Source organism: Cebus imitator, unplaced genomic scaffold (assembly GCF_001604975.1).
Source record: "Cebus imitator isolate Cc_AM_T3 unplaced genomic scaffold, Cebus_imitator-1.0 Scaffold258, whole genome shotgun sequence".
NCBI lineage: Eukaryota > Metazoa > Chordata > Mammalia > Primates > Cebidae > Cebus > Cebus imitator.
Window position 1 is genome coordinate 315,066 of NW_016107573.1, and position 24,643 is coordinate 339,708.

The 24,643-nt window shown below is 42.2% G+C and overlaps 1 protein-coding gene across 3 annotated transcripts in view; it reads left to right on the top strand.

The window, feature by feature from the left end:
* The window catches only part of KREMEN1 (kringle containing transmembrane protein 1), a 70,974-nt gene that overhangs the window by 28,682 nt on the left and 17,649 nt on the right, over positions 1-24,643 (top strand). For all 3 annotated transcript variants that reach the window (XM_017499467.2, XM_017499468.2, XM_017499469.2), the window contains 2 exons: positions 18,104-18,228; positions 21,656-21,809. In XM_017499467.2, coding sequence (XP_017354956.1) covers positions 18,104-18,228; positions 21,656-21,809 — 279 coding nt within the window. The remainder of the gene's footprint in view (positions 1-18,103; positions 18,229-21,655; positions 21,810-24,643) is intronic.

The window sequence follows — 24,643 nt, forward strand, 5'->3', positions numbered from 1 at the left end:
AATCTGGGTACTTTTATTTGGAAAGATAATCTTCGACTTGCATTTCTAAAATACAATCTGGGCCAGTAGTAACTGATTCATGTGGTCGTTGAAACCAGGTTCTAGAGGAGAGAATTATAACAAAATGCTACAAACCATTTAGTATGCCTCTAATTTGTAATATTTACCATATATGCTTTACTGTTCCAGCAAAGGAAAATTAAATATTATTTCAGTTTTTCTGTGGCCCCTTGATAACTCTCTCAAATCTCTAAAGCTAGCCTTTAAGTGGTCTGGGCAGAGAGATTTGTAGAAGTTGGGAATGAGAGCTCTATAGTACCTGGTTTCTGGGGATAGAGGATGGGCGGTGTCTGGCTTTGGTTCTTTGGAAAACCCTTCAGTTTACCCTGTGGGCAGCAGGGCTCCCCATCAAGCCGGACCTCAGACATTGAGTCTGGCAGAATATCGTGCTTCTAGCATGTCTGATTAACATAGTTGAGCAAAAACTCTTGTACTGTTCATAGCAAGAGACGTTGGTAATTGCCTGGTGGATTTAACCGAGATACAGCCTGCCTATTTTAGGCCACTTTTGTCCTATTTCTGGATGTGAAGTCACAATTTTCATGAATAATACTAACCCTTTGCATGAAGCCTGCTATTCATGATTAGCATTGAACTTGTCATACAGAAAAAGGCCTGTGACATGATCATATTCCTGGAAAATTCATATCTGAATATAACAGACCCAGCAGGAGCCAGGGGGAGTGAATGTGTGGGGACAAAGCAGAATCTGGCTGAATGGTGGGCCATTGTATGGAAACCAGATCTCTGCCCCTTGTGTGTTATGTGTAGAGCTGCCACAAGCAGGAGGCAGACCTGAAGTGCGACTCAAATGGGAGCAGAGAGAAATCTGAACTGTGCTCTTGACCTGCAGAGCACGGATCAGAACTTACCGTTAAAAGAACAACTCGGAAGTAATTGGATTTACCCCTTAAACTGCTTCTGCCAGTATGTTTCTCAGAAACCCCAAGTTCTTATTGCAGCCAGGAGAAATGCAGACTTCAAAAGCAAATTCCAATGTTATCAGGTTTATGTCTCTAGATCCCACGCTTTAGATCTCTAGGGCCTGTTGGTTTGACTATTGAGAACTATTTTTTGTTTGCTGAAAAACATTCTCCTCACCAATTTCTACAAATCCAGCTATAAAAATTCATCTTTGAGACAGGGAAATTTGAATACAGACTGAGTATTAGATTATATTAAGGAATTACTGTCAATTTTATTAGCTACAATAATGGCATGGTGGTTAAGTCCATTAAAATTATAGATACATACTGAAATATTTGTGGTTGAAATGGCGTTATATTTTGGATTTGTTTGAAAACAATCCAGCCCCCAAAGAGTGACTAAGTGAGGATGAGAGAAATAGATGAAACAAGAATGGTTAAAAAAAAGTGGATATAAAAAAAAAAATGAATATTTGTCAATGTTGAGCGAGGGGTTCTTTATTCTTCCCCACTTTTGTGTATGTTTGAAACTTTATATAATACAATTTAAAATTAATTTTATAATATTTTACGTATGAAGAATACATAAACACAGCATTCTGAGTATCTAGATTCAAATATGTAACATGATTAACCTAAATTGTAATGCTTTTTTTTTTTTTAGACAGAGTCTTGCCCTGTCATACAGGCTGGAGAGCAGTGGCGAAATCTTGGCTAATTGTAGCCTCTCCCTCTTAGGCTCAAGTAGTCTTCCCACCTCAGCCTCCTAAGTGGCTGGGCCTACAGACGTATGCCATTACACCCGGATAATTTTTGTGTTTTTTGTAGAGACAGGGTTTCACCTTGCTACCCTAGTTGGTCTCGAACTCCTGAGTTTAGCAATCCTCCTGCCTTGGCCTCCCAAATTGCTTTGATTACAGGTGTGAGCCACTGCGCCCAGCCAATTGTAATACTTTTACACATAGCCCACAGGTATCTGATGTCATTATCAAAGTTACTTATTAAAGTTATAGTTATTGAACTTGTTAAAACTATTAGTTATTTAAGGGCTGGGCACGGCGGCTCATGCCTGTAATTCCAGCACTTTGGGACGCTGAGGCAGCAGATCATGAAGTCAGGAGTTCAAGATCAGCCTGGCCAAAATGGTGAAACCCCGTCTCTACTAAAAATACAAAAAAAAATTAGCTGGGCATGGTGGTGGGTGCCTGTAATCCCAGCTACTTGGGAGGCCGAGGCAGGAGAATTGCTTGAACTGGGACCTGGGAGGCGGAGGTTGCAGTAAGCAGAGATTGCATCACTGCACTCCACCCTGGGCTACAGAGTAAGACTTCATCTCAAAAAACAAAAACAACCTATTAAAGTAGTAAATAAAATTTAAAATCACAAGAATTTGGCTGGGCACAGTGGCTCACGCCTGTAATCCCAGCACTTTGGGAGGCCAAGGCGGGTGGATCTTGAGGTCAAGAGATTGAGACCATCCTGGCCAACATGGTGAAACCCTGTCTCTACTAAAAATACAAAAATTAGCTGGGCGTGGTGGCACATGCCTGTGGTCCCAGCTACTCGGGAGGCTGAGGCGGAAGAATCGCTTGAACGTAAGAGGTGGAGGTTGCAGTGAGCCGAGATTGCGCCACTGCACTCCAGCCTGGTGACAGAGCAAGACTCCATCTCAATTAAAAAAAAAAAAAAAGTTACTAGTTGTGTCAAATGACATTTCTTAAGCTCTGACCATCTGTCAGGACTTGTACAAAATGGGAGACACAAGGATGGTATGTTCTGCAGCCTATGGGGAGCCCTCAGTCTGGGACAGAAGACAGACACATAAACAGATAAGCATATGCAAATTACTCTATAATAAATGAGGCAAACAAAAGGTTGGGAACACCCAAGAGGGGCATCTGTCTGGCATGGCTGGGAGGCAGGGGCTATTGTCTGTCAAAGAGGGCTTCTGGAAAGAGTAAGGTCTTAGTTTAGGGCTTCTCCACTTTAAATTACATCCAATCACCTGGAATCTTATTAAAATACAGATTCTTAACATTAGGTCTAGAACAGGCCTGAGAGTCTACATTTCTAACAAGGTTGTGGGATGCCAGAGCTGCAGGACCACACTTTAAGTAGCAAGGTTCTAGATGTTAGGGCTGGGTGGGGTGGGGGTAGTGAGGCATTGGAGGCAAAGGAAACAGTTTGCACCCGCATGTGCATGCCTGCATGCACGCACACACACACGCACACGCACTGATGAATTCCAAACAAGTTGGTGCTGCTGAGACATACATTTTAAGGAGAAAGGGGCAGGAGATAAGGTCTGAGAAGTAGACAGGACTAGGTGATGTCAGGTCTTATGGTCTGGGTATGAAGCCTGGGCCTGATCCAGGAAGATGGTGATGAAGCTGAGGTGAGGGCTGAGTGTCTGAAGGAGACATTTCCCCATAGTTCCTTAAACCTCTATTAGGGATTTGGATCAAGATTGCCCGCTTTTAACCTATAAGAAATTCTCTAGTGATTGTCTCATTCACCCAGATTAGCCTTAAGAGGATGCTAGCAGTCACATCTCTGCAATACGTGTATAACCTTAGGGCCATCTCAGCTGGTAACCTCACCAGCTCAGGTTTCTTTTAACCAAATAATACCTGGACTTGTTAAAAATAGATTTAAAATAGATTTCAGATGTTAGTATTTGCCTTACAAAAATCAGCCCAAAAAGTAGGATGTGAAAGCTTCCTATTATGATCCCTGATAAGAGTTTTTAAAACTGTGTGTAGAGTTTGAGTAAAAAGCCAAGGGCGCTGCGGCAGTGGGGGTCAGGGCAGTTTCTCAATTACAGAAAATGTTTTGTTTCTGTCAGCACTTTCTGTGTTTCAGTGTCAGCACTGCTTTTTAGTATGTTTCAGCTATTGCTGAGTGCCTGCTATGTGCAAAAAGCCACTTATATTCACATTATCATATTTAACCTTTTCAACAATCCTGTGAAACAGGTGGCATGCCTACTCTCCCGCCTCCATTTCTCAGATAAGAAAATTGAGCCTACGTGGTTAAGTGATTTGGTGAGGATTATACTCTGAGTCAAACAGGATTTTTGACTAGGACTCCTGATAGCAAGACCAGAGCCTTTCCTTCTAGAACTTGAGAACAGTCCCATTTCCTTTATTTCTTTTAAAACAGGGGCTCTGGGATGGATTTGGGCTACTGTCGAGGTCATTCTTCAGAATTTTCTTTGTCAATTGTTTGGGAATTAAAGTTTGAAATTCTGATAGTATGGTGAATTATTAAGATGGCTTTTGTGACATTGTGGAAACCAAAGGATTAACTCAGTGGCGACAGAGGGTCTGCAGTTCATGCTGTTAGCTCTAAGTCATTTTCTTTTCTTCTTTGGCTTTGGGAAATCCCAAGCCCCAGGAGTAAAGCAGGCTGAGACAGGATCTGGGAAGCATTTGCTGCCCAGCAGAGCCACTCTGCAGTATGCTGGGCTATCTCTGTGGGTGTTCCCAGACCAACTGTTTTTAGCTAGGAAAGGGCTCCCCTGGGGTTGGACCCACTGCACAAAACAGTTCATCAGAAGCTTTGTCCGGGCCCTAGGTTCTCTCCCGATACCATGTTGTCACTGCTATGGGCTGAAGTTCACCTTCTCTAAAGTGACACACCCCTATGTTCCATTTATACTTTCTTTTTTTTTTTTTTTTGAGACGCAGTTTTGCTCTTGTTGCCCAGGCTGGAGTGCAGTGGCACAATCTCAGCTCACTGCAACCTCTACCTTCCAGTTTCAAGCAATTCTCCTGCCTCAGCCTCCTGAGTAGTTGAGATTATAGGCACCTGCCACCACACCTGGCTAATTTTTGTATATTTAGTAGAGATGGGGCTTCACCATGTTGGCCAGGCTGGTCTCGAAGTTCTGACCTTGTGATCCACCCGCCTTGGCCTCCCAAAGTGCTGGGATTATAGGCATGAGCCACTGCGCCCAGCCATGTACCATTTATACCTTACAGCTAAAGTGAAAACTCCCAACTTTTGTTGATAGCCAAAGCAAAATTGAAATGAACATTGATAGTCTGAGCAAGGTGGCTCACGCTTATAATTCCAACACTTTGGAGACTGAGGTGGGAGAATACATTGAGCCCAGGAGTTCAAGACTAGTCAGGGCAACATAGGGAGACCCTGTCTTTATAGAAAATTTAAAAATTCACCAGATGTGGTAACATACACTTACGGACCCAGCTTCTCAGGAGGATCGCTTGCGCTCAGGAGGTTGAGGCTGAGCTCGCATCACAGACACCCTTGTTTTGCTTGATTGTACTTTTATTTGTGGAGGAGTGCTGTTGGAATTTATGGGGCTTTTCCCTGTCAAGCCACTCCTTGGTAGCCATTAAAAAGAGCCATATATTTCAACAATCTTTCCCACACCTAGTACAGTGGGAATTGTATAAGCGCTTGCTAAATATTCTTTCTTGGTTAGACGTGGTGGCTCATGCCTGTAATCCCAACACTTTGGGAGGCCAAGATGGGCAGATCACTTGAGCCCACGAGTTGGAGACCAGCCTGGGCAATGTGATGAAACCCTATCTCTACGGCAAATACAAAAATTAGTCAAGTGTGGTGGGCATATGCCTTTAGTCCAGCTACATGGGAGGCTAAGGCAGGAGAATTACTTGAGCCCAGGAGGCAGAGGTTGCGGTAAGCCTAGATTGCACCATGGCACTTTAGTCTGGATGATGGGAGTGAAACCCTGTCTCAAAAAAAAAAATTCTTTCTTGATTCCATGAAGTCTTTTCTCTTCCTCTCTTCCCATAAGAGACAACACAAGCTGGTGGAAAGATGAAAAGAATGTGGACATCTGAGTCACACCCAGTTAGGTTTGAATCATCCACTAAATAGCTTTAGAACAATGACTCTGAGTTGTGCCTGGGTTTCCTCATCTGTGCCTTCCAGGGTTATTTTGAAGATTAAATGGATAAAATGCACACACTACCCCAAGTCCTAGCACATATCAGGTAGGCATGAATGTGATGGTATGCTTTTCTCAGGGAATGGACTATCGTTAGTACATCCCTGTTATCTAATTCCTAGAATATGTTATTCATAACCTGCATTTTATTTCTGCCCATCCGTTTTTTATCTGGCTGACTATGGGTCTTAATACCAGGTGTCAGCTGCTGCAGTGGTTGTTCCCTGTGGCCTGCTGCAGCTCTGAACTCGGGGAACACAAGAGGAGCCACGTTTCTTGGTTTGTTTGTTTGTTTATTTGTGACAGGGTCTTGCTCTGTTGCCCAGGCTGGAGTGCAGTGGCAGGCTCATGGATCACTGCAGCCTTTACCTCCCAGACCCAAGTGATCCTCCCATCTCAGTGTCCCAAGAAGCTGGGACTATAGGTATGCACTACTATGCCCAGCAAACGTTTTTACTTTTTGTAGAGATGGGGTCTTGCTGTATTGCCCAGGCTGGTCTCAAACTCCTGGGCTCAAGCAATCCTCCCACCTCCGCCTCCCAAAGTAGTAGGATTATCGGTGTGAGCCACTGTACCTGGCCCCCACGTTTGTTCCTACAATGCAGTTTTATGGTTTCAGATCTGGCATGTACTCAATTATTTTTTTGGTTTTGCCAGTGGGTATTATCTAATTTTCCATTTAAAAAATATAGACTTTCTGAACCAAATGGATATTGGTTCAGTGACAGATGCAAATGTTCTAAAGCACAGTTGTATAAAGCACACTAGTGACTTAAAAAGGAAAACTCAGCCGGGCGCGGTGGCTCAAGCCTGTAATCCCAGCACTTTGGGAGGCCGAGGCGGGTGGATCACAAGGTCAAGAGATCGAGACCATCCTGGTCAACATGGTGAAACCCCGTCTCTACTAAAGCTACAAAAAATTAGCTGGGCATGGTGGTGCGTGCCTGTAATCCCAGCTACTCAGGAGGCTGAGGCAGGAGAATTGCCTGAACCCAGGAGGCGGAGGTTGCGGTGAGCTGAGATCGCGCCATTGCACTCCAGCCTGGGTAACAAGAGCGAAACTCCGTCTCAAAAAAAAAAAAAGGAAAACTCATTCAAATTGATAGAGATGACTTCACTGAAAATCTTTATACCAGCCCTTGCCTGTAAGGAACATACATAAATGTAAGAAATAGCCCCTCAATCTTGTGATGTAATTGGGAATCTGAGTTATAAACCTAAGAGAAAATTGCAGATGAGCACACCAATTATATAAATAAGTGTTGAATTACGAGGTAGAGTGTTGTGAGTTTTGAAGACAGGAAGACTCAGTATTGTGGAAACTGGGAAAAGGTGGCTGGTGGCTGGATGGGTCAGGGAATAACAGGACAGAGGCTTGTAGGAAGCACAGACTTGATGTGTGCATGGGTTGGAATCCAGGCTTCCTGAGTAGAGGAGTGGACAGAAAGGAACCAGGTCAGACCTAGAAAGCAAGAGTTGATTAGATAGGACTAATATGCTGAAAGCCCTAGTTTAAGAAGAAAAGCAAGCCCAGTGTCCTTTACAGGGCGGATCAAAGGAAGAAAGTTTGGGAAAGAGAGGATGGGTGTAGATTTCTAAACTCGGGAGATAAGAGTCTGAGCTGTGATGGCAGCAGTGAGACCAGACAGGAAGGATTAAGTCCAAAATGTGTTTAGGAAGAAGACAGAGTTTGATGACAAATGGAATGTATAAGGGATGAAATAGCAGGAAGAGGTTCCTTGCCTGGGATATTTGTGGTATCCCTGAAAAAAAAGTCCAAGTCAACAAACGATCTTTTCTTCCCAGGGACACAGCGGTTATCTTTCCTCTTGAACTGGTACTGACCTTTTACCAAGTAAGCTGTACTAGTTGTTTATTGCTGTGTAATGAGCCATCCACAGTCCTACTGACTTAAGCACCAGCAGTTTATCATTTCTCCCAGTTCTGTGGGTCAACTGAGTTTCAGCTGAGTGGTTCTTCTGCTGCTGTCACCTGGGTTCAGTGACATGCCTGCATTCAACTGGGACCTCTGCTGGCATTCAAGGGGGCTTCAGACCTCTATCCAGTGACTTCTCTCCACAGCAGTGTATTCAGACTTCTTACATGGTGGCTGGCTTCCAAGAGAAAAGAAGCAGAAGCTGCCATTCCTCTAGAAGGTGTGAACTCAGAAGTCCACCACATTCTATGAATCAAAGCAAGTTGCAAGGCCAGCCCTGATTTAAGAAGTGGGATCTACTAAAGTGGGAGCAATACACATATACAGGGAGGGGAGAAATGACTAGAGCCTTTTTTGACCTCTACCACATTAACTCACCAGAAACTAAGTTTCAGAGAAGGAACTCACACAGAAGGGAACTACTGCTGTGATACATCCTGGCCTTAGGAGATCAGGATCTTTAGGAACTCTTACTACCTCCCTCTAAGGGCAGAATTTCACAGGGGAAGAAAAGGCTGTGCTTATTTATTTATTTGGGTGTGTTGCTCTAAGACTCAGGGGCACAAGTAAGACTGCTTGAAGAATCAGAGTGACTGAAAAGGAAGTTTATGTTTAGAAATAAAGTTATAGAGGTAGGGTGGGGCCATATTGTGAGAAGGAGTTAGACCAAGATGGCAGCTGTCAGATTTGGAATGGAAGTTGCAGATGAAGTTTAGTGAGCTTATGGTCACGGGTCTGAGGGTGTGGATGAATCCACACTTAACCTGTTGATGCTCTGAAAGAAGTATTCAAATAGATTGGTCATTGAATAGGATACCAGCTGCCGCACCTCAGGTGTACATAGTTTTTGTTTCCATGGAGGGGAGAAATCAGCTACTGAAGCACCAGTGTGGGGTCCTTGAGGCAGAAGATAGTATTGACACAGGGTTAAATGACATTTAAAATCAGCAGAGAAGCACTTTGGGAGGCTGAGGTGGCAGGATCATTTGAGGCCACAAGTTTGAGACCAGCCTGGACAACATAGCGAGACCCCATTTCTACAAGATACACAAACAATTAGCCAGCCATGATAGTATACACCTGTAGTCCCAGCCACTCAGGCTGAGATGGGAAGATCACTTGAACTCAGGAGTTCAAGGCTTCAGTGAGTATGATTGCATCACTGTACTCCAGCCTGGGCAACAGAGTGAGAGCCTGTCTCTATTTAAAACAAACAAAAAATCAACAGAGGAACTGTATCATTTCTGAAGAAGCAGATTGTACTTATAAGAAAAAAAAAGGAGCTCTGCAGAGCCTTGGGAAGAGTTTTCTAAGACAGAGGACAAGAACTTAGCTTCTGGCTTCTTAAAGCAAATATTCCAGATCTGGTCAGAGCAGTGGAATAGAAAACATAATAGTCAGTGCTATTTCTTAGTAAATTACCAAGTGAAGATTTGGATTCAAACTGAGCTTTTGCTGTGATGGGCATGCCTTCTGTCTTCTATAGGAGTGATTTGGTTACCAGGGCTAGAACTCACTCAAGCTAACTTGAGCAAAAGAAATCTGTTTGAAGACCATTGGGATATACCACAGAACCCAACCCTTGTGTCCCAAGAAACTAGAAAGAAAGCAGGCACTTTCACCATCTCTCTCTGTGGCCACTTCATCTCCCATCTCTGCCTCTCTCTCAGCTTGTCACCCATTCTTCTTCCTCTTTGTGGACCAGCAGAATTGGCTCACTTACCCACTCACATGGCCCAAACTTGAGTTTGGCTTCCTCACCTCCTACTTGACAGATCTCTACAATTTCAGTGCCTGCATTCACTGAGTGGTTCCCAATTCCAGCTTCCTAAGAAAGAGAATGTGGTCGCCCCAGTGTGTGAGGCAGCTGTGGCCAGAGGATGGAGCCCTTTGTCTTGGTCCCCAACCAGCAGCAGTTTTGGGAACAGATTCTCTGAGAAGCAGCTGTGAGTAATAGGTGGTTCTCAGAGAAGGGCTGTCAGCCATGGAGGCCCCCATGGAGGTGTCAGTAGCACCTTCACAATGGAGCCACAGTTGTGTTCAAATGTAACAATGTTTAGTGAGCCTGCCTGATTGCTTCCCAGTTGTTTCTTATGACAGTAAAAGAATAATAGTTCCTGGGTTAATGTGAATGGAGGACCATCTCACTTTAACTCCTCTAAAATTTTTATCTTGAACATCTGAACGTTTGTAATTAATGTTCATGAGTTTTGAAGCCTCAGCTATGATAAACAAGGGGTCCATTTGTATGTTAAGATAATTTTTAAAAAATTGAAAGTGATGAAGCCTCTTTGGTAAGAGGAAAAATCAATGAGCAAGCCACAAGGACTTCAAAGTCGGCTTGAAATGAAAAAGGAATCTGAGGACAAATATCCTTTTTCAAATTGACTTTTCCTCCCTGCTTCTGGGAAGAGCTAAGGGTGGGACATGATCTAGAAATCCACTCAGTTGAGTAGTCATGCTTTTGAAGACAACATGACGTGTCTTCTCTGGCTAGACTTCGAGCCACACTTTCCAGGACAAGTCACAGGGCAGTGGCCTCCTCAGAGGCTGACCGTGACCTCAGAGGCTTCCCTCATGGTACAGAGTGTTGAAGGACTAATGTGTTTGAGAATTCAGTCTTGAATCTCAGGGAGTCACTTTCATTTAATTGCCAAGACTGGTCCTATAAGAAAGGAGTCAGAGACATGGGGAAAAAAAAAAAAAAAAAAAAGAAAAACCATGGAATAGGAGTCTGCAACCCTGGAGCTTAGACTCTCTAGTTCTGTCTTGTGTGTCCCCATACAAGGCCCTTAACCTTGTTAGACTGGTTTCTTCTTTGGCCAATAGGAATAATATCAACTGTCCTGGCCTTCCTGAAAGGGCTAGAGCTTCCTATGAGCTGACTTATGTGAAAATACACTTTATGCTATACAGATGTAAGAGATTAATATTTTAATATCTGGAATCAAACCATTTTCTTAGGTGGCTGCCTTTGATTTTTGTCTTTTAAATCAGTCTATTTTATTTTTCTATTACTCAGCAAGTTGTTCTTGTTTGTGTGGTGAATGATGAAAGCATTATTGTATATAATGATAATAAACACTATTTATTCAGCACATTCTTTTCTGCCAGGCCTTGTGGTATTTACTTTATTTACATTATTTCATTTTATTTCTCAAAAGAACCCTTTGAGGTCTGTATTGATTCTCATTTTGCTGTTGATGAAACTGAGCTAAGAAAGGCTGTCATGGAGAAGCCAAAGTTTACCCTAGGGTTTGTCTCACTGTAAAAGGCCAGCTGCTCCTGGACACATGATGGTAGCACCAGTGCCCTTCAGAACATTGCCAAGTCCTAGGAAGGGAGCAAGCAAATCCCACTCCTGAGCCACAATGTGGATGGCAGAAAGTGAGGAGCATAAAGGCCCTCCCTCTTTTATTTTTATTTTATTTATTTATTTTGAGATGGGGTTTCGCTCTTGTTGTCCAGGCTGGAGTGCAGTGGCGTGATCTCAGCTCACTGCAACCTCAGCCTCCCAGGTTCAAGTGATTCTTCTGCCTCAGCCTCCTGAGTAGCTGGGATTACAGGCATGCACCACCACACCCAGCTAATTTTGTATTTTTAGTAGAGGTGGGGTTTCTCCATGTTGGTCAGGCTGGTCTCAAACTCCCGACCTCAGGTGATCTGCCCGTCTTGGCCTCCGAAAGTGCTGGGACCTTGCCCAGGCCCTCCCTCTTTTAGAAGCTGCATGTTCTATTTTTCATACAGTTTTTATAAGCTCCACAGTTTTGTTCTAAGCCTAAGAAGCAGCAAATTAAGAAGAGGATAAGCAAAGACTGCAGGCATTGACAGTAATAAGAAGTAGATGCTTTCAGAGACCCCTTTCAGTTCTAATGTTCTGAGGTCACAGCAGCCTTGACAGCAAACAACCGTTTTAGACTAAATGTTTGTCTCCCCACCCCCTTCCGGCCCCCACGATTCTTATGTTGAAGCTCTAATCCTGCAGTGTGATGATATATGGAGATGGGGCCCTTGGGGAGGTAATCAGTTTAGATGAGATCGTGACAGTAGGACCCCCATGATGGGATTAGTGTCCTCATAAGAAGAGGAAGAGAAACCAGAGCTCCCTCTCCTTCTGCCGTGTGAAGACACAGCAAGGTTTTGGTCTACAAACCAGGAAGAGAGCCCTCATCAGGAACTGAAACTGCCAGTATCTGGACCTTAGACTTCTCAGCCTCCAGAGCCATGTCCATTGTTTCAGCCATCACCCTATGGTATTTTGTTACAGCACCCTGAGTTGACTGAGACAGCAACCAAGGAGACAACAACTGAAATCAGACATTGGAACAAAAAAAGCACACCAGTCCTGGGGCCATGTTAAAGTATATTTGATGACCTCAAGTTACCAAGAAAAATTTAAAGTAGGCTAAACTGCGTTAAATTTGTTTAAGAAAGATCTAATGCAAAGGTTTCATCCAAAATGAGTAAGATAAAATGTTAAGTTTTAAAGTTAAGCTTTATGGAAAACTCGGTTATCCAGAATGATGTTTCTACATAGCCAAAGAAGACAGTGAGAAGAATGGAGTCAAAACCAACTGTTCCTAGCTGTAAGTGGATGTCATTATAGTGCTTTCCACTTTCACTCTACCCTGTTCATTCACTCTGCCAAAGAAGTACCTTTATCCACTCTAATGGCATTCGCAGAAACCTGGATGGGATTGGAGCCTATTATTACAAGTGAAGCAACTCAGGAATGGAGAGCCAAACATCGTACACTCTCACTCATGAGTGGGAGCTAAGCTATGAGGATGCAAAGCCATAAGAATGACACAATGGACTTTGAGGACTCAGGGGGTAAAGGTGGGAAGGGGATGAGGGATAAAAGACTACAAATTGGGCCGGGTACGGTGGATCACGCTTGTAATCTCAGCACTTTGGGAGGCTGAGGCAGGCAGATCACAAGGTCAGGAGATCAAGACCATCCTGGCTAACATGGTGAAATTCCATCTCTACTAAAAATACAAAAAAATTAGCCAGGTATGGTGGCATGCACCTGTAATCCCAGATACTCGGGAGGCTGAGGCAGGAGAATCACTTGAACCCAGGAGGCAGAGGTTGCAGTGAGCCAAGATCGCACCACTGCATTCCAGCTGAGCAACAGAGTGAGACTCCATCTCAATAAATAAATAAAAAACTAGGTGGGTGCAGTGGCGCATGCCTGTAATCCCAGCACTTTGAGAGACTGAGGTGGGCGGATCACGAGGTCAAGAGATCAAGACCATCTTAGCCAACATGGTGAAACCCTGTCTCTACTAAAAACATAAAAATTAGCTGGGCATGGTGGCATGTGCCTATAGTCCCAGCTACTCAGGAAGCTGAGGCAGGAGAACCACTTGAACCCAGGAGGTGGAGGTTGCAGTGAGCTGAGATCATGCCTCTGCACTCCAGCTCTGGCAACAGAGCAAGACTCTGTCTCAAAAAAAAAAAAAATTACAAATTGGATGCAGTGTATACTGCTCAGGTGATGGGTGCACCAAAATCTCACAAATCACCACTAAAGAACTTACACATGTAACCTAACACCACCTGTTCCCTAATAACCTATGGAAATTAAAAAAAAAAAAAAAGTACTTTTATCCACTCATTCCATGATTTCAGTGGGTGACACAGAAAGTGCTTGTTCATTCAGCATATAGTCCTAGAGCACCTGCTTTGTGAATATAGGGGTATGTGGAAGATACAGTCCTGCCCTTAAGTTGTTTGTCGTTATTCAGGTAGAGAGACAAGTAAACAGGTGTTCAGAATCAAACTCAGCATAGTCTGCTGTAGGACTACACAGCAGGGCATGTAACCCTCTCTCTTGTGGGAGCAGGGTGGGGAGGATGGGAGGGCCATGGGGCTTCCCAGGGGAAAGGATGTCAGGCTGAAATCTTAAGAAGGGAAGAATATTCTAAGCACAGGGAATAGCATGTGCAAAAATCCAGAGACCAGAGAGTAAAGTGCAGTTGGGAAGCTTGCAAATACACTATAGTTTGGCCTTTGTATAGAATGTGAACTGAAGGGTAGAGAGGTCATGGTAGAGGGAGAGGGGAAGGAGGAGCAGCACAGATGGGGCAGGGCCTTTGTATACCATGTGAGAAAGTTTGGACTTTATTCTAGGGGGCAACCAGAGAGCTTCGAGGGCTTGGGGAAGGGCTCCACTTACCTCTCCAGCTGCTGCTGCTTTTCCCTTTCTCTGCCACCAGTCATGCTCACTTCTTGTAGTTCCTGCCACGGCCACAATCTTTCTTGCCTCAGGCCTTTGCACTTCTGTCTGGAATGTACCATAAAGATTATTCTGGTTGCAGTGTGTTAACTAGATTAGAGTAGGGTAAGCCTAGAAATGGAGACAGAATAGGAGTCTGATGCAGTGGTCTAAGTGAAAGGAGACGGTGACCCAAACTGGGGAAGTGGCAGTGTGAACAGAGAGGCAAGGGCAGATGTATGTGATATTGTAGGAGGTAGAATTGACAGTGTCACAATTGGCAAGTCATTGCCTTGGGGGGCAAGTTTGATACCTTAGGCCATTGAAATTCAAATGGGATAGAAGGGCAGTAGGCTGTGGTCTGATTCCCATTGATCTACTTCATGATGTGTTTCAAGACCTCACTGTCCCATTGGAACACAAACCACCTGGATTTGCTCAACAAATTAATAAAGCTTAGAGGTTCCAGCTGCGTTAATGCAAGCCACGGCCTTGTTTATGTCTAACCTTAACATATGATTACATGCCTTAGGCTCTCTGTAAACTAATACGTAATAACATGCTTACTTATAAGCATAATGGAATGAATGAGACAAAAATCAGAGTAAATGGCCAAGATGATCATCATCAAGTAGCTCTTATTAAGAACCATTAAATGCCTGGCTCAGGTTTCCAGGCACAAGATCCCTTTAACAAACTCAGTTTATATCATATGCTCTTGACTAGAAAAGCTTGACTCACTGCAGTTGTTTAAACCCTAAAACCCAGACATTCCCAAGCCAACCCCCGCCACCCGAACCCTGGACTCCCACTGTGTAGAGCTTTTCTGTTTATATTTGCTACTATAGAGATTTAGTTTGTTTCCGAAGGATGCATTTTAACTTTTGTGTAGTAAGCCACATTTGTTATATTTGAACCATGTGTGACGCAAGGGAGAAAGGTAAGCATTTGGCTTAGAGGGGGAAGGGTGAATCTTTAGGTTAACGGAGGTATTTCCTGCCAATTTAAAATGAGCTGGTTAAAATGTGTGTGTGTGTGTATATGTACACATACACATGAATATATTTTTATATGCCCAAAAAACTAATGTGGATATAAAGCTTATTAAACGGCACTGTGCTGTTTTCTAGTCTGAAACATCAAGGAAAAAAAATGCCATCTCAGAGTCTATATGGCTGTCACTTTGGAATTGTATGATATATAACTCTTAGCTGACCTAGAAGTGCTTCTGAGACCAGACCTCATGTGTGTTTTTTTTTATATCTTCAGTTATATAAACCATGAGGAACAAATGGAGAAAAGGAAAGGACTTCGGCTGATAGATGGAAAACTAAGGTCCACAGAGATTCACTCTCCGTGACCCATGATGAATTAATTTCTTTACTCAATAAAGCTATAAGCTATATTTAGTATTATAAGGCATATTAATGATCTATTACTGCCTAACAAATTACCTCAAAACTTAGTGGCTTAAAACAACACACATTTATTATCTCATACATTCCATGGGTCAGGAAATCTGGGGTATGACGTAGCAAGATCCTGCTTCAAGGTCTCTCACAAAGCTGCAATCCAGGTGTCTGCCAGGGCTGGAGTCTCATCTGAAGGCTCAACTGAAAGATCCACTTGCAACCGCACATAGTTATTGGTAGGATTTAGTTATTTGTGGACCATTGAGTGAAATTCTGTTTCTTGCTGAATTTTGGCTGAAGGCCACCCTCAGTTCCTTACCACACAGCCTCTGGCATGATATTGCTTCATAGAAATATATAAAGCGAGAAAACAATAGAAGTCTGCAAGCAAGATGAAGTCATAATCTTTTGTAACCTAATCCCAGAAGTGACATCCCATCAACTTTGCCACATTCTACTGGTCAGAAGCACATCAGCAGTCCAACCCACACTCAGGGGGAGGAGATTATAAAAAGGCATGAATACCAGGAAGGGGGGATCTTTCTTAGGCAGTTCGGGCTGCTGTAACAAAATATCATAGAGTGGGTGGCTTAAACAACAGACATTTATTTCTCACAGTTCTGGGGGCTGGGAAGTCCAAGGTCAAGGTGCTGGTGGCTCAGTGCCTGATGAGGACTTTCTTTCTGGTTTGCTGAGGGCTACCTTCTTGCTGCAGAGTGAGAGAGGGTTCTGGTCTCTTCCTCATATGAGGGCAGTGATCCTATCATGGGGGCTCAACCCTCATAACCTCATCTAAACCTAATGACCTCTCAAAGTCCTCACTTCCAAATACCTTCATACTGGGAATTCAGGCTTCAGTATATTAATTTTAGGGAACATTGGGGGAAAAATCTTTTCCCATACATTCATACACTTCTCTTCTGACACCAAATGGATGGATTTGTCTTAAACCAGCCAATTCTCCAAGTCTCCAGACACCACCTGGGAGTCCTACAATTAAGTTATGTCATTACCTAACTCAGTCCCACAAGATTGCCCCCCACTTCAGATGCGAATTATAAGGAGTGGGCCCCAACTTAGCTACCAAGTGGGAGTTCCCACAGCCTCCTCCTCTGGTTTGATAATTTGCTATAATAGCTCACAAAACATAGGGAGACACTTATACTTACCAGTTTATTATAAAGAATGTAGGTTTGGCTGGGCATGGTGGCTCATACCTGTAATCCCAGCACGTTGGGAGGCTGAGGCAGGAGGATCTCTTGAGCCTAGGAATTTGAGACCAGCCTGAGCCACATAGTAAGACCCCATCTCAATTCAATAATAAAAAAATTAAAAGGCTATAGATGAACTGCAGATGAAGAGATATATAGGATGAGGTCAGGAAGGATCCTGTACACAGGAGCTTCTGTTCTTGTGGAGCTCACCATACCTGGCACAGATGTGTGTTCACCAACCCAGAAACTCTACGAACTGTATCTTTTAGGAATTTTAATGATGGCTTCATTACCTAGGCATGATTGATTATTAACTGAATTTCTAGACTCTCTCCCTTCCCTAGAGGATGTGGGGGTGTGGGACTGAAAGTTCCAAGCTTTTAATCATGGCTTGATCTTTCTCTTGACCAACCCCCATCCTGAAGCTATTGAGGAGCCTACCAAAAGTTGCCTCATTGGAACGAGAGATGCTCTGGTCACCCAGAAAGTTCCCAGAGAGTTGCTCTGTGCCAGGGCAAAGACCAGGTGTCACAGGGGTATGCAAACATCTAGTGCATAGCAGAATCATTGAAGCCCAGTTTTGAAAGGTGTCTCCCAGCTTTGGTGCATATAATTTAGCTTTCTTTGTTCTCAGCTACAGCTTTTTCTACTAGACCAAACCATCTGATGTGTGGCTGTGAAACATTAATATGTTCGGTGTGGTGGGCTGAAGAATGGCCCTCCAAAGATGTTCCCTTGAGCCTCCAAAGATTATCCCCTTGAGCCTCCAGGAGGAACTTGGCTTTGCTACCTAACACCTTGAGTTTAGCTCCATAAACCCCACTTAATACTCCTGACCTCCAGAACTGAAAAATAATAAATTTATGTTATTTTAAGCCACTAGGTTTGTGGTAATTTGTCCCAGCAGCATTAGGAAACTAATATATTCACCAAAAGTCCTTGAGGAAACCCACTTGTGGAATTTTTTAAGGAATTGGGGGCTTACATAGAAGGTATAGGCTAATGGGCTTCTGAGGGCTTTTCCTATCCTCTGGCAACTCTGAAACATAATTTACATTATTGGAGTCTTTCTGTTTTTAGAAAATTGTTCCTAGTTCTCTTCAGTACTAAATCCTATCAATATTAAAGTGTTTTTTGTTTTTTGTTTTTTTAAGTATTTGGTTAGTTAAAGAATAGATCTAGGTCTCACCTCCTCTTCAAAATAAAACAAAAACATGGTATTTAGCAGAGGACACTAGGGCTTCCATTTTTAAAGCTGGTTGCTTATTGTTTATTTGTACCTCAGGAGTGGAAATACTGGCTGAGATCAAAGTACTTACCACAAATCGCTTTTCCTTCTTGGTGTTTCACAGCCAGATGTTGTGACATTCTTTTGTTTTTCTTTTTTCTCTAGTGCCCGGAAACCTTGGCTGCTACAAGGATCATGGAAACCCACCTCCTCTAACTGGCACCAGTAAAACTTCCAACAAACTCACCATACAAACTTGCATCAGTTTTTGTCGGAGTCAGAGGTTCAAGGTGATGACTCTGTGGCTATGTAACTATAGAAAAATATAAAGCTATGTATGCATTTTGCTGAGATAACTTAAAAATAAGTGCTAAATAAAATAAGCCAGATGCAAAAGGCCACATATTGTAGGATTCCACTTAAATGAAGTGTCTAGAATAGGCAAATCCATAGAGATAGAAAGTAGGTTAGTGGTTGCCAGATGGTGGGAGGCGGGAGGAATTGGTACTAACTACTAATCAGTACAGAGTTTCTTTTCGGGGTTACGAGTGTTCTGGAATTAGATGGTGGTGATTGCACAACACAGTGACTATACCAACAACCACTGAAATATACACTGAAACAGTGAATGTTATGTGAATTACATTTCAATTTTTTAAAAAGCTAAAACAACTAAACTTCTAGAAAAATAAAATCCTAAAATATTGGGTTAGACAAAGATTTCTTAAATTGGACACAAATCATTTTTAAAAGTTGGTGAAAATATTATCTTCAAAAAATAGAGTTAAGAATATGAAAGGCAGGCCACAGACCAGGAGAGAGTAGTTGTTAAATATATATCTGATAAAGGACTTGTATTCAGAATATATAAAGAACGCTTACAGCTCAACAATAAGATAACTTGATCTTTAAAGTGAGTAAAAATTTTGAAGAGATATTTTATCCTCTAAAAATATATAGATGGCCATTAACCACATAAAAAGATGCTCAGCATCACCAGTATTTGTTAGGGAAATACAAATTAAAACCACAATGAGATACCACTGCACACTACTTCAGAATGTCTGAAGTTAATATTTAAAATACTAAGAATTGATAAGGATGTGGAGCAACTGAAACTCTCATAAACTGCTAGTAGGAATGTAAAATGCTACAGCCTCTCTGAAGAAAGATCTTAAAGTTTCTTTTAACGTTAAATATGCATATACCTTAAAACTCAGCAATATCACACCTGGATAGTTACCCAAAATAAATTAAAACCTGTGTTCACACAAAGACTTATACATGAATGTTCATAGCAGCATTATTCACAATAGCTCCAAACTGTAAATAATCTAAACATCCATTAACTAATGAATGGAGAAACAAAGTATAATATATCCATACTGTGGAATACCACTCAGCAATAAAAAGAAGAGACATATTAAGACATGCTGATACACACCACATGGATGAATCTTTAAAACAGTATGCCAGTTGAAAGAATTTAAACACAAGACTACATACTGAACTCAAAATGGATCCTAGTTCTAACTCTAAAATGTAGAACTATAAAACTTCTAGAAGAAAATATAAGAGAAAATCTTCATGACCTTAGTTTAGGCAAAAAGTTCTTACATGAGACACCAAAAGCATGACCCATGATGAGAAAAAATTGGTACATTTTAATTTGGACTTCACCAAAATTTAAAGATCTTGCTCTGTGAAAGATATTTTTAATAGAATGAAAGACAAGCTATAGCCTGGGAGAAAATATTTGCAAATCACATATGTGACAAAGGACTTGTATCTATAATGTGTAAAATTAAAAAAAAAAAAAAGCCAAACAACTCAACAGTAAAAAAACAAAACAAACAAAAAAACAAAGCAATTTAAAAATGGGCAAAAGACCTGAACAGCTACTTTGCCGGAGAGGATATACAGATGGCAAATGAGCACATGAAAAGGTAGTTGTCTGGGTGTGAGTGGCTCACTCCTGTAATCCCAGCACTTTGGGAGGCCAAGGCAGGAGGGTCACTTGAGGTCAGGAATTCGAGACCAGCCTGGCCAACATGGCAAAACCTTGTCTCTACTAAAAATACAAAAATTAGCTGGGCATGGTAGTGCACCTGTAGTCTCACTCGGGAGGCTGAGGCAGGACAATCGTGTGAACTTGGGAGGCGGAGGTTGCAGTGAGCCAACATCATACCACGGCACTCCAGCCAGGGTGACACAGTGAGACTCGGTCTCAAAAGAACAACAACAAAAACAACAAAAAACTGTTGTTTCATATATTNAAAAGAAAAGATAGTCAACATCATTAGCCATTAAGGTAATGCTAATTAAAACTGCAATGAGATACTACTACATACCTACTAGAATGGCTAAAATAAAGTATACTGAAAATAACAAGTGCTGACAAGGATACAGAGCAAGTGGGACTTTCATAAATTGTTGGTGTGGATCTAAAGTCATTCTGTCTATAGTCATTCTGGAAAAGTTTGGCACTTTTTTATAAAGTTAAATATATATCTACCACATGACCTAGCAACTCCATTCCTAGTTATTACCCTAGAGAAATGAAAACTTATATTCACATAAAAATCTCTACACAAATGCTTGTAGCAGTTCTATTCATAGTCATGAATAACTAGAAACAGCCCAACAGATAAACAAGCTGTAATACATCCACACAATGAACTCTGCTCAGCAATAAGAAGGAGTAAACTATTGATAAAAACACCAGTTTAGATGAACCTCAAAGACATTATGCTGACTGAAAGAAGCCAGTCTCAGAAAGATTACATACTGTGTGATTCCATATATATGACATTCTCGAAAAGACAAAACTATGATAATGGAAGATGGTTCAGTGGTTGCCAGGGGTTCTGGGGGAAGGGGCCTATAAAGCAATAGTGCAATAAAAATTAACAGGGTAATGCATCTGTTCGGAATCCCTGATTGTACTGGTGGTTGCACAAATCTTTTTTTTTTTTTTCTTTGAGACAAAGTCTTACTCTGTTGCCCAGGTTGCATGCAGTGAAACAATCTCGGCTCACTGCAACATCCACCTCCCGGGTTCAAGAAATTCTGCCTTAGCCTCCTGAGTAGCTGGGATTACAAGTGCCCATCACCATGCCCAGCTAATTTTTATATTTTGTATTTTTAGTAGAGACGGGGTTTCACCTTGTTGGCCAGACTGGTCTCTAACTCCTGACCTCAAGTGATCCGTCTGCTTCGCAATCCCAAAGTGCTGGGATTATGGGCGTAAGCTACCATGCCTGGCTGTGGTTGCACAAATGTATACAAGTGTTAAAAGGTACAGAATTATATACCAAAATACTATGTAGTAATATAAAAACCAAATTGTAAAATGGGGCCTTGAGGGTTAGCCATAAACCACTCACTACCTGGCACATAGTAAACAGTCAATAAAATGTTTAGCTGTTACTCATGTTTGAAGTTTATAAGATTTTCTCCCTCTTAAAACTTACTTAAGTGCAGTAGAAACACAAACATTAAAAAGGGATGCTTGCTGACAGGAAAATACGTTGGTGGTTACGTACTTATTGGTCAGCTTGGAATTAAGTGTTACAAGAGTGGAAGAAGCAGGAGGCCCCAGGGGAAGGGTCCCTGGGAAGATGAAGCTGACTGCTGGAAGCCCACCCTGCCAGGCTTCTTCACACCATTTGACATCCCTAATAATGCTTACCATGTGCTGCTTCTCTGTTGTGGCAGTTTGCTGGGATGGAGTCAGGCTATGCTTGCTTCTGTGGAAACAATCCTGATTACTGGAAGTACGGGGAGGCAGCCAGCACCGAATGCAACAGCGTCTGCTTTGGGGATCATACCCAACCGTGTGGTGGCGACGGGAGGATCATCCTCTTTGATAGTGAGTATGCCCCGTGCTCATCACTGCCCAAGGCACAGGAACCCTTGGACGAGAGCAAGGAGCCTGCCCACCCTCCCTCCCTTTCATGCATTCATTCATTCACTTGGCAATGGGCAATACTTGTGACTAGATCCTGGGAATATAGCACAATGCATGAAGACTCAGCCCCAGCCTTGTAGAAGGGAGAACAGACACTTAACGAGTGATTAGCTACAGTCATGCCAAATGGTTTGAAGCAACATGGCCTATTGTGTGATGCTTACACAACCTAGAAAATACAACCTTTCCGTAGACACTAATATAACAATTCAGTATCAGCTTTATTATCCACTTGCTTTAATATAATTTCCAAGCCCTTTTTACTTCTTTTTTATTGGCGTTTGGGATTTACATCTTATTGTGATACACCTGAGAAGAGAACATAGCTCTAAGTTGTTTTTCCAGGCCTGGCATTGGGTTTGCCCTGACCCACCTTCTCTCTAAACTGCTGAATTTGTGAGATGTTGGCCAGGGGCCAAGTGTGTTCAGAATGGGAGTGGACCCAGGGTTTTGACCTCGCCAACATCGTGTTCTAACCACTGAGCCAACCGATTCCTCATCGTAATCCACCAGCATCCACTCAGTGGCAGTGAGACTTCATGAGAGTTACAGCACTAGTGCAGCACCAGATTTCAAGATAGTGGAGGCAGACAAAATAAAAGGCTTGAGATTACCAAGAAATACTCTAGTGTCTGTGGTGTCTTTAGCCTTTAGGCTAGAGGAGGTACACTCCTGAAATCTCAACCAGGTAGTGTGGCTACTTTTGAGCAAAAATGTCATACGGTCTGTTAGTTTCCTAGGGCTGCCATAACAAATTATCACAAACTGAATGGCTTAAAACAATGAAAATTCATTCTCTGACAGTTCTGGAGGTTAGAAGTCCAAAATCGAGGTGTCAGCAGGGCTGTGCTCTCTCCAAAGTCTCCAAGGAAGCCTTCCTCACTTCTGGTGGTTGTGGGAGATCCTTGGCATTTGTTGGCTGCACCACTCCGATCTCTGCCTTCTCCTTTGCATGGCCATCTTCCCTCTGTGTGTGTCTGTGGTGTATGTCTCTGTGTGTCTCCTTAAAAGGAACCAGTCATTGGATTTAGTATGGCCTCATCCTAACTCAGTTACATAACATTCACAGGGACCAAGTGTTAGGACTTGAACATATCTTTCTGGGGGACACAGTTCAGCCACTATATATGGTGACTGTAAAACCCAGCCCAGGTTTATAACTGAGCCTTTTGCATGTTATAGCTCAGACATTGTCTAAAGTGTTTGTATTTGGGGTGGGAAGATGGGGGAAGGATTAATGAACAGAACTCACAGTCATTTGTTTTCTTTTAGCTAAGTGTGCCCATTGGAGATTGCCAGTTGCTTCCTATACAGCCTGTTATGTCCAGACCAATGCTTAGTTTGTTACCTTTGTTTTGGCTAAAGACTGAACTTTGGCTAATGATTAAGGAATTTTGCTAATGCTTAGTTGGCAAATAATTATGCATTACACATTAATTTAACCTTTTATTCTAGAGTTCATTATTGTAAGATTCTCTGCCTTAACACTGTAAGTCAGGACAGTAAGTTTTTCTGAGCTTGCAAAATGCCTGGTATATTCTTAAGTGAAAAGGAAGTATACATTTCTTGTGTACCTAGTATGTGTGAAGGCTTTCTCTAACTTATCACATTAGGTCCTCTTGGCACCCTTCTGAAGTAGGGGTTATTGTGATTACTTATTTCACAGAAGAGAGCCTTATGACATGGACAGGATAAATAACTTGCTGGGATTCACACTGCCAAGAAGCCACTAGAGAGGGGCTAGAGAGGAAACAGGAGTAGAGTGTGAGGGTTTACTACCTGTTTTTCTACTTTAAATAGAATGCAATGTCAATTTAAAAATGGAAAATGAGTGTTCACAGATATACGGAAAAATTGGAACCCTCATACATTGCTGGTGGGAATGTAAAATGGTGCAGCTGCTTTGGAAAACAGTCTGGCTGACTCAAGAGTTCTAACTTTTTTTTATTATATTAAAAAAAAAGAAAACAGTCTAGCATTTCCTTAAAATGTGAAGCAGAGAATAACTGTGTAACCCAGCAATTCCACTCTTAGGTATATACCTGACAGAACTGAAAACATGTTTCCACAAAAAACATACATACCAATGCTCCTAGCAACATTATTCATGATAGCCAAAAAGCAGCAGCAACCCAAATGTCCATCAGCTGATCAATGGATAAACAAAGTGGATATCCATTTGATGGAATATTATTCAACCACAAAAATAAATGAAGTACCAATGCATGCTACAACATGGATGAACCTTGAAACCATTATCCTAAATGAAAGAACCAGATGCAAAGGGCTACATATTTTATGATCCCATTTATATGAAATGTCCAGAATAGGCAAATCTACACAACGGAAGCCAGATTACTGGTTGCCAAGGGCTGGGGGAAGGGGAAGAATATGGAGTGACTTTTTAAATAGGTACAGATTTTCTTTTCAGGGCGATGAAATGTTCAGGAATTAGATAGGGATGATGGTTGTACACCATTGTGAATATACTAAATACCACTGATTCATATACAGATAGTCCCCAACTTAAGATAGTCAATTTAGGATCTTTCAGCTTTACGGTGGGTTTATCAGAGAATTAAATGCATTTTTGACTTAAGATATTTTCAATTGGGCTGGGCGCGGTGGCTCAAGCCTGTAATCCCAGCACTTTGGGAGGCTGAGGCGGGTGGATCACGAGGTCAAGAGATCGAGACCATCCTGGTCAGCATGGTGAAACCCTGTCTCTACTAAAA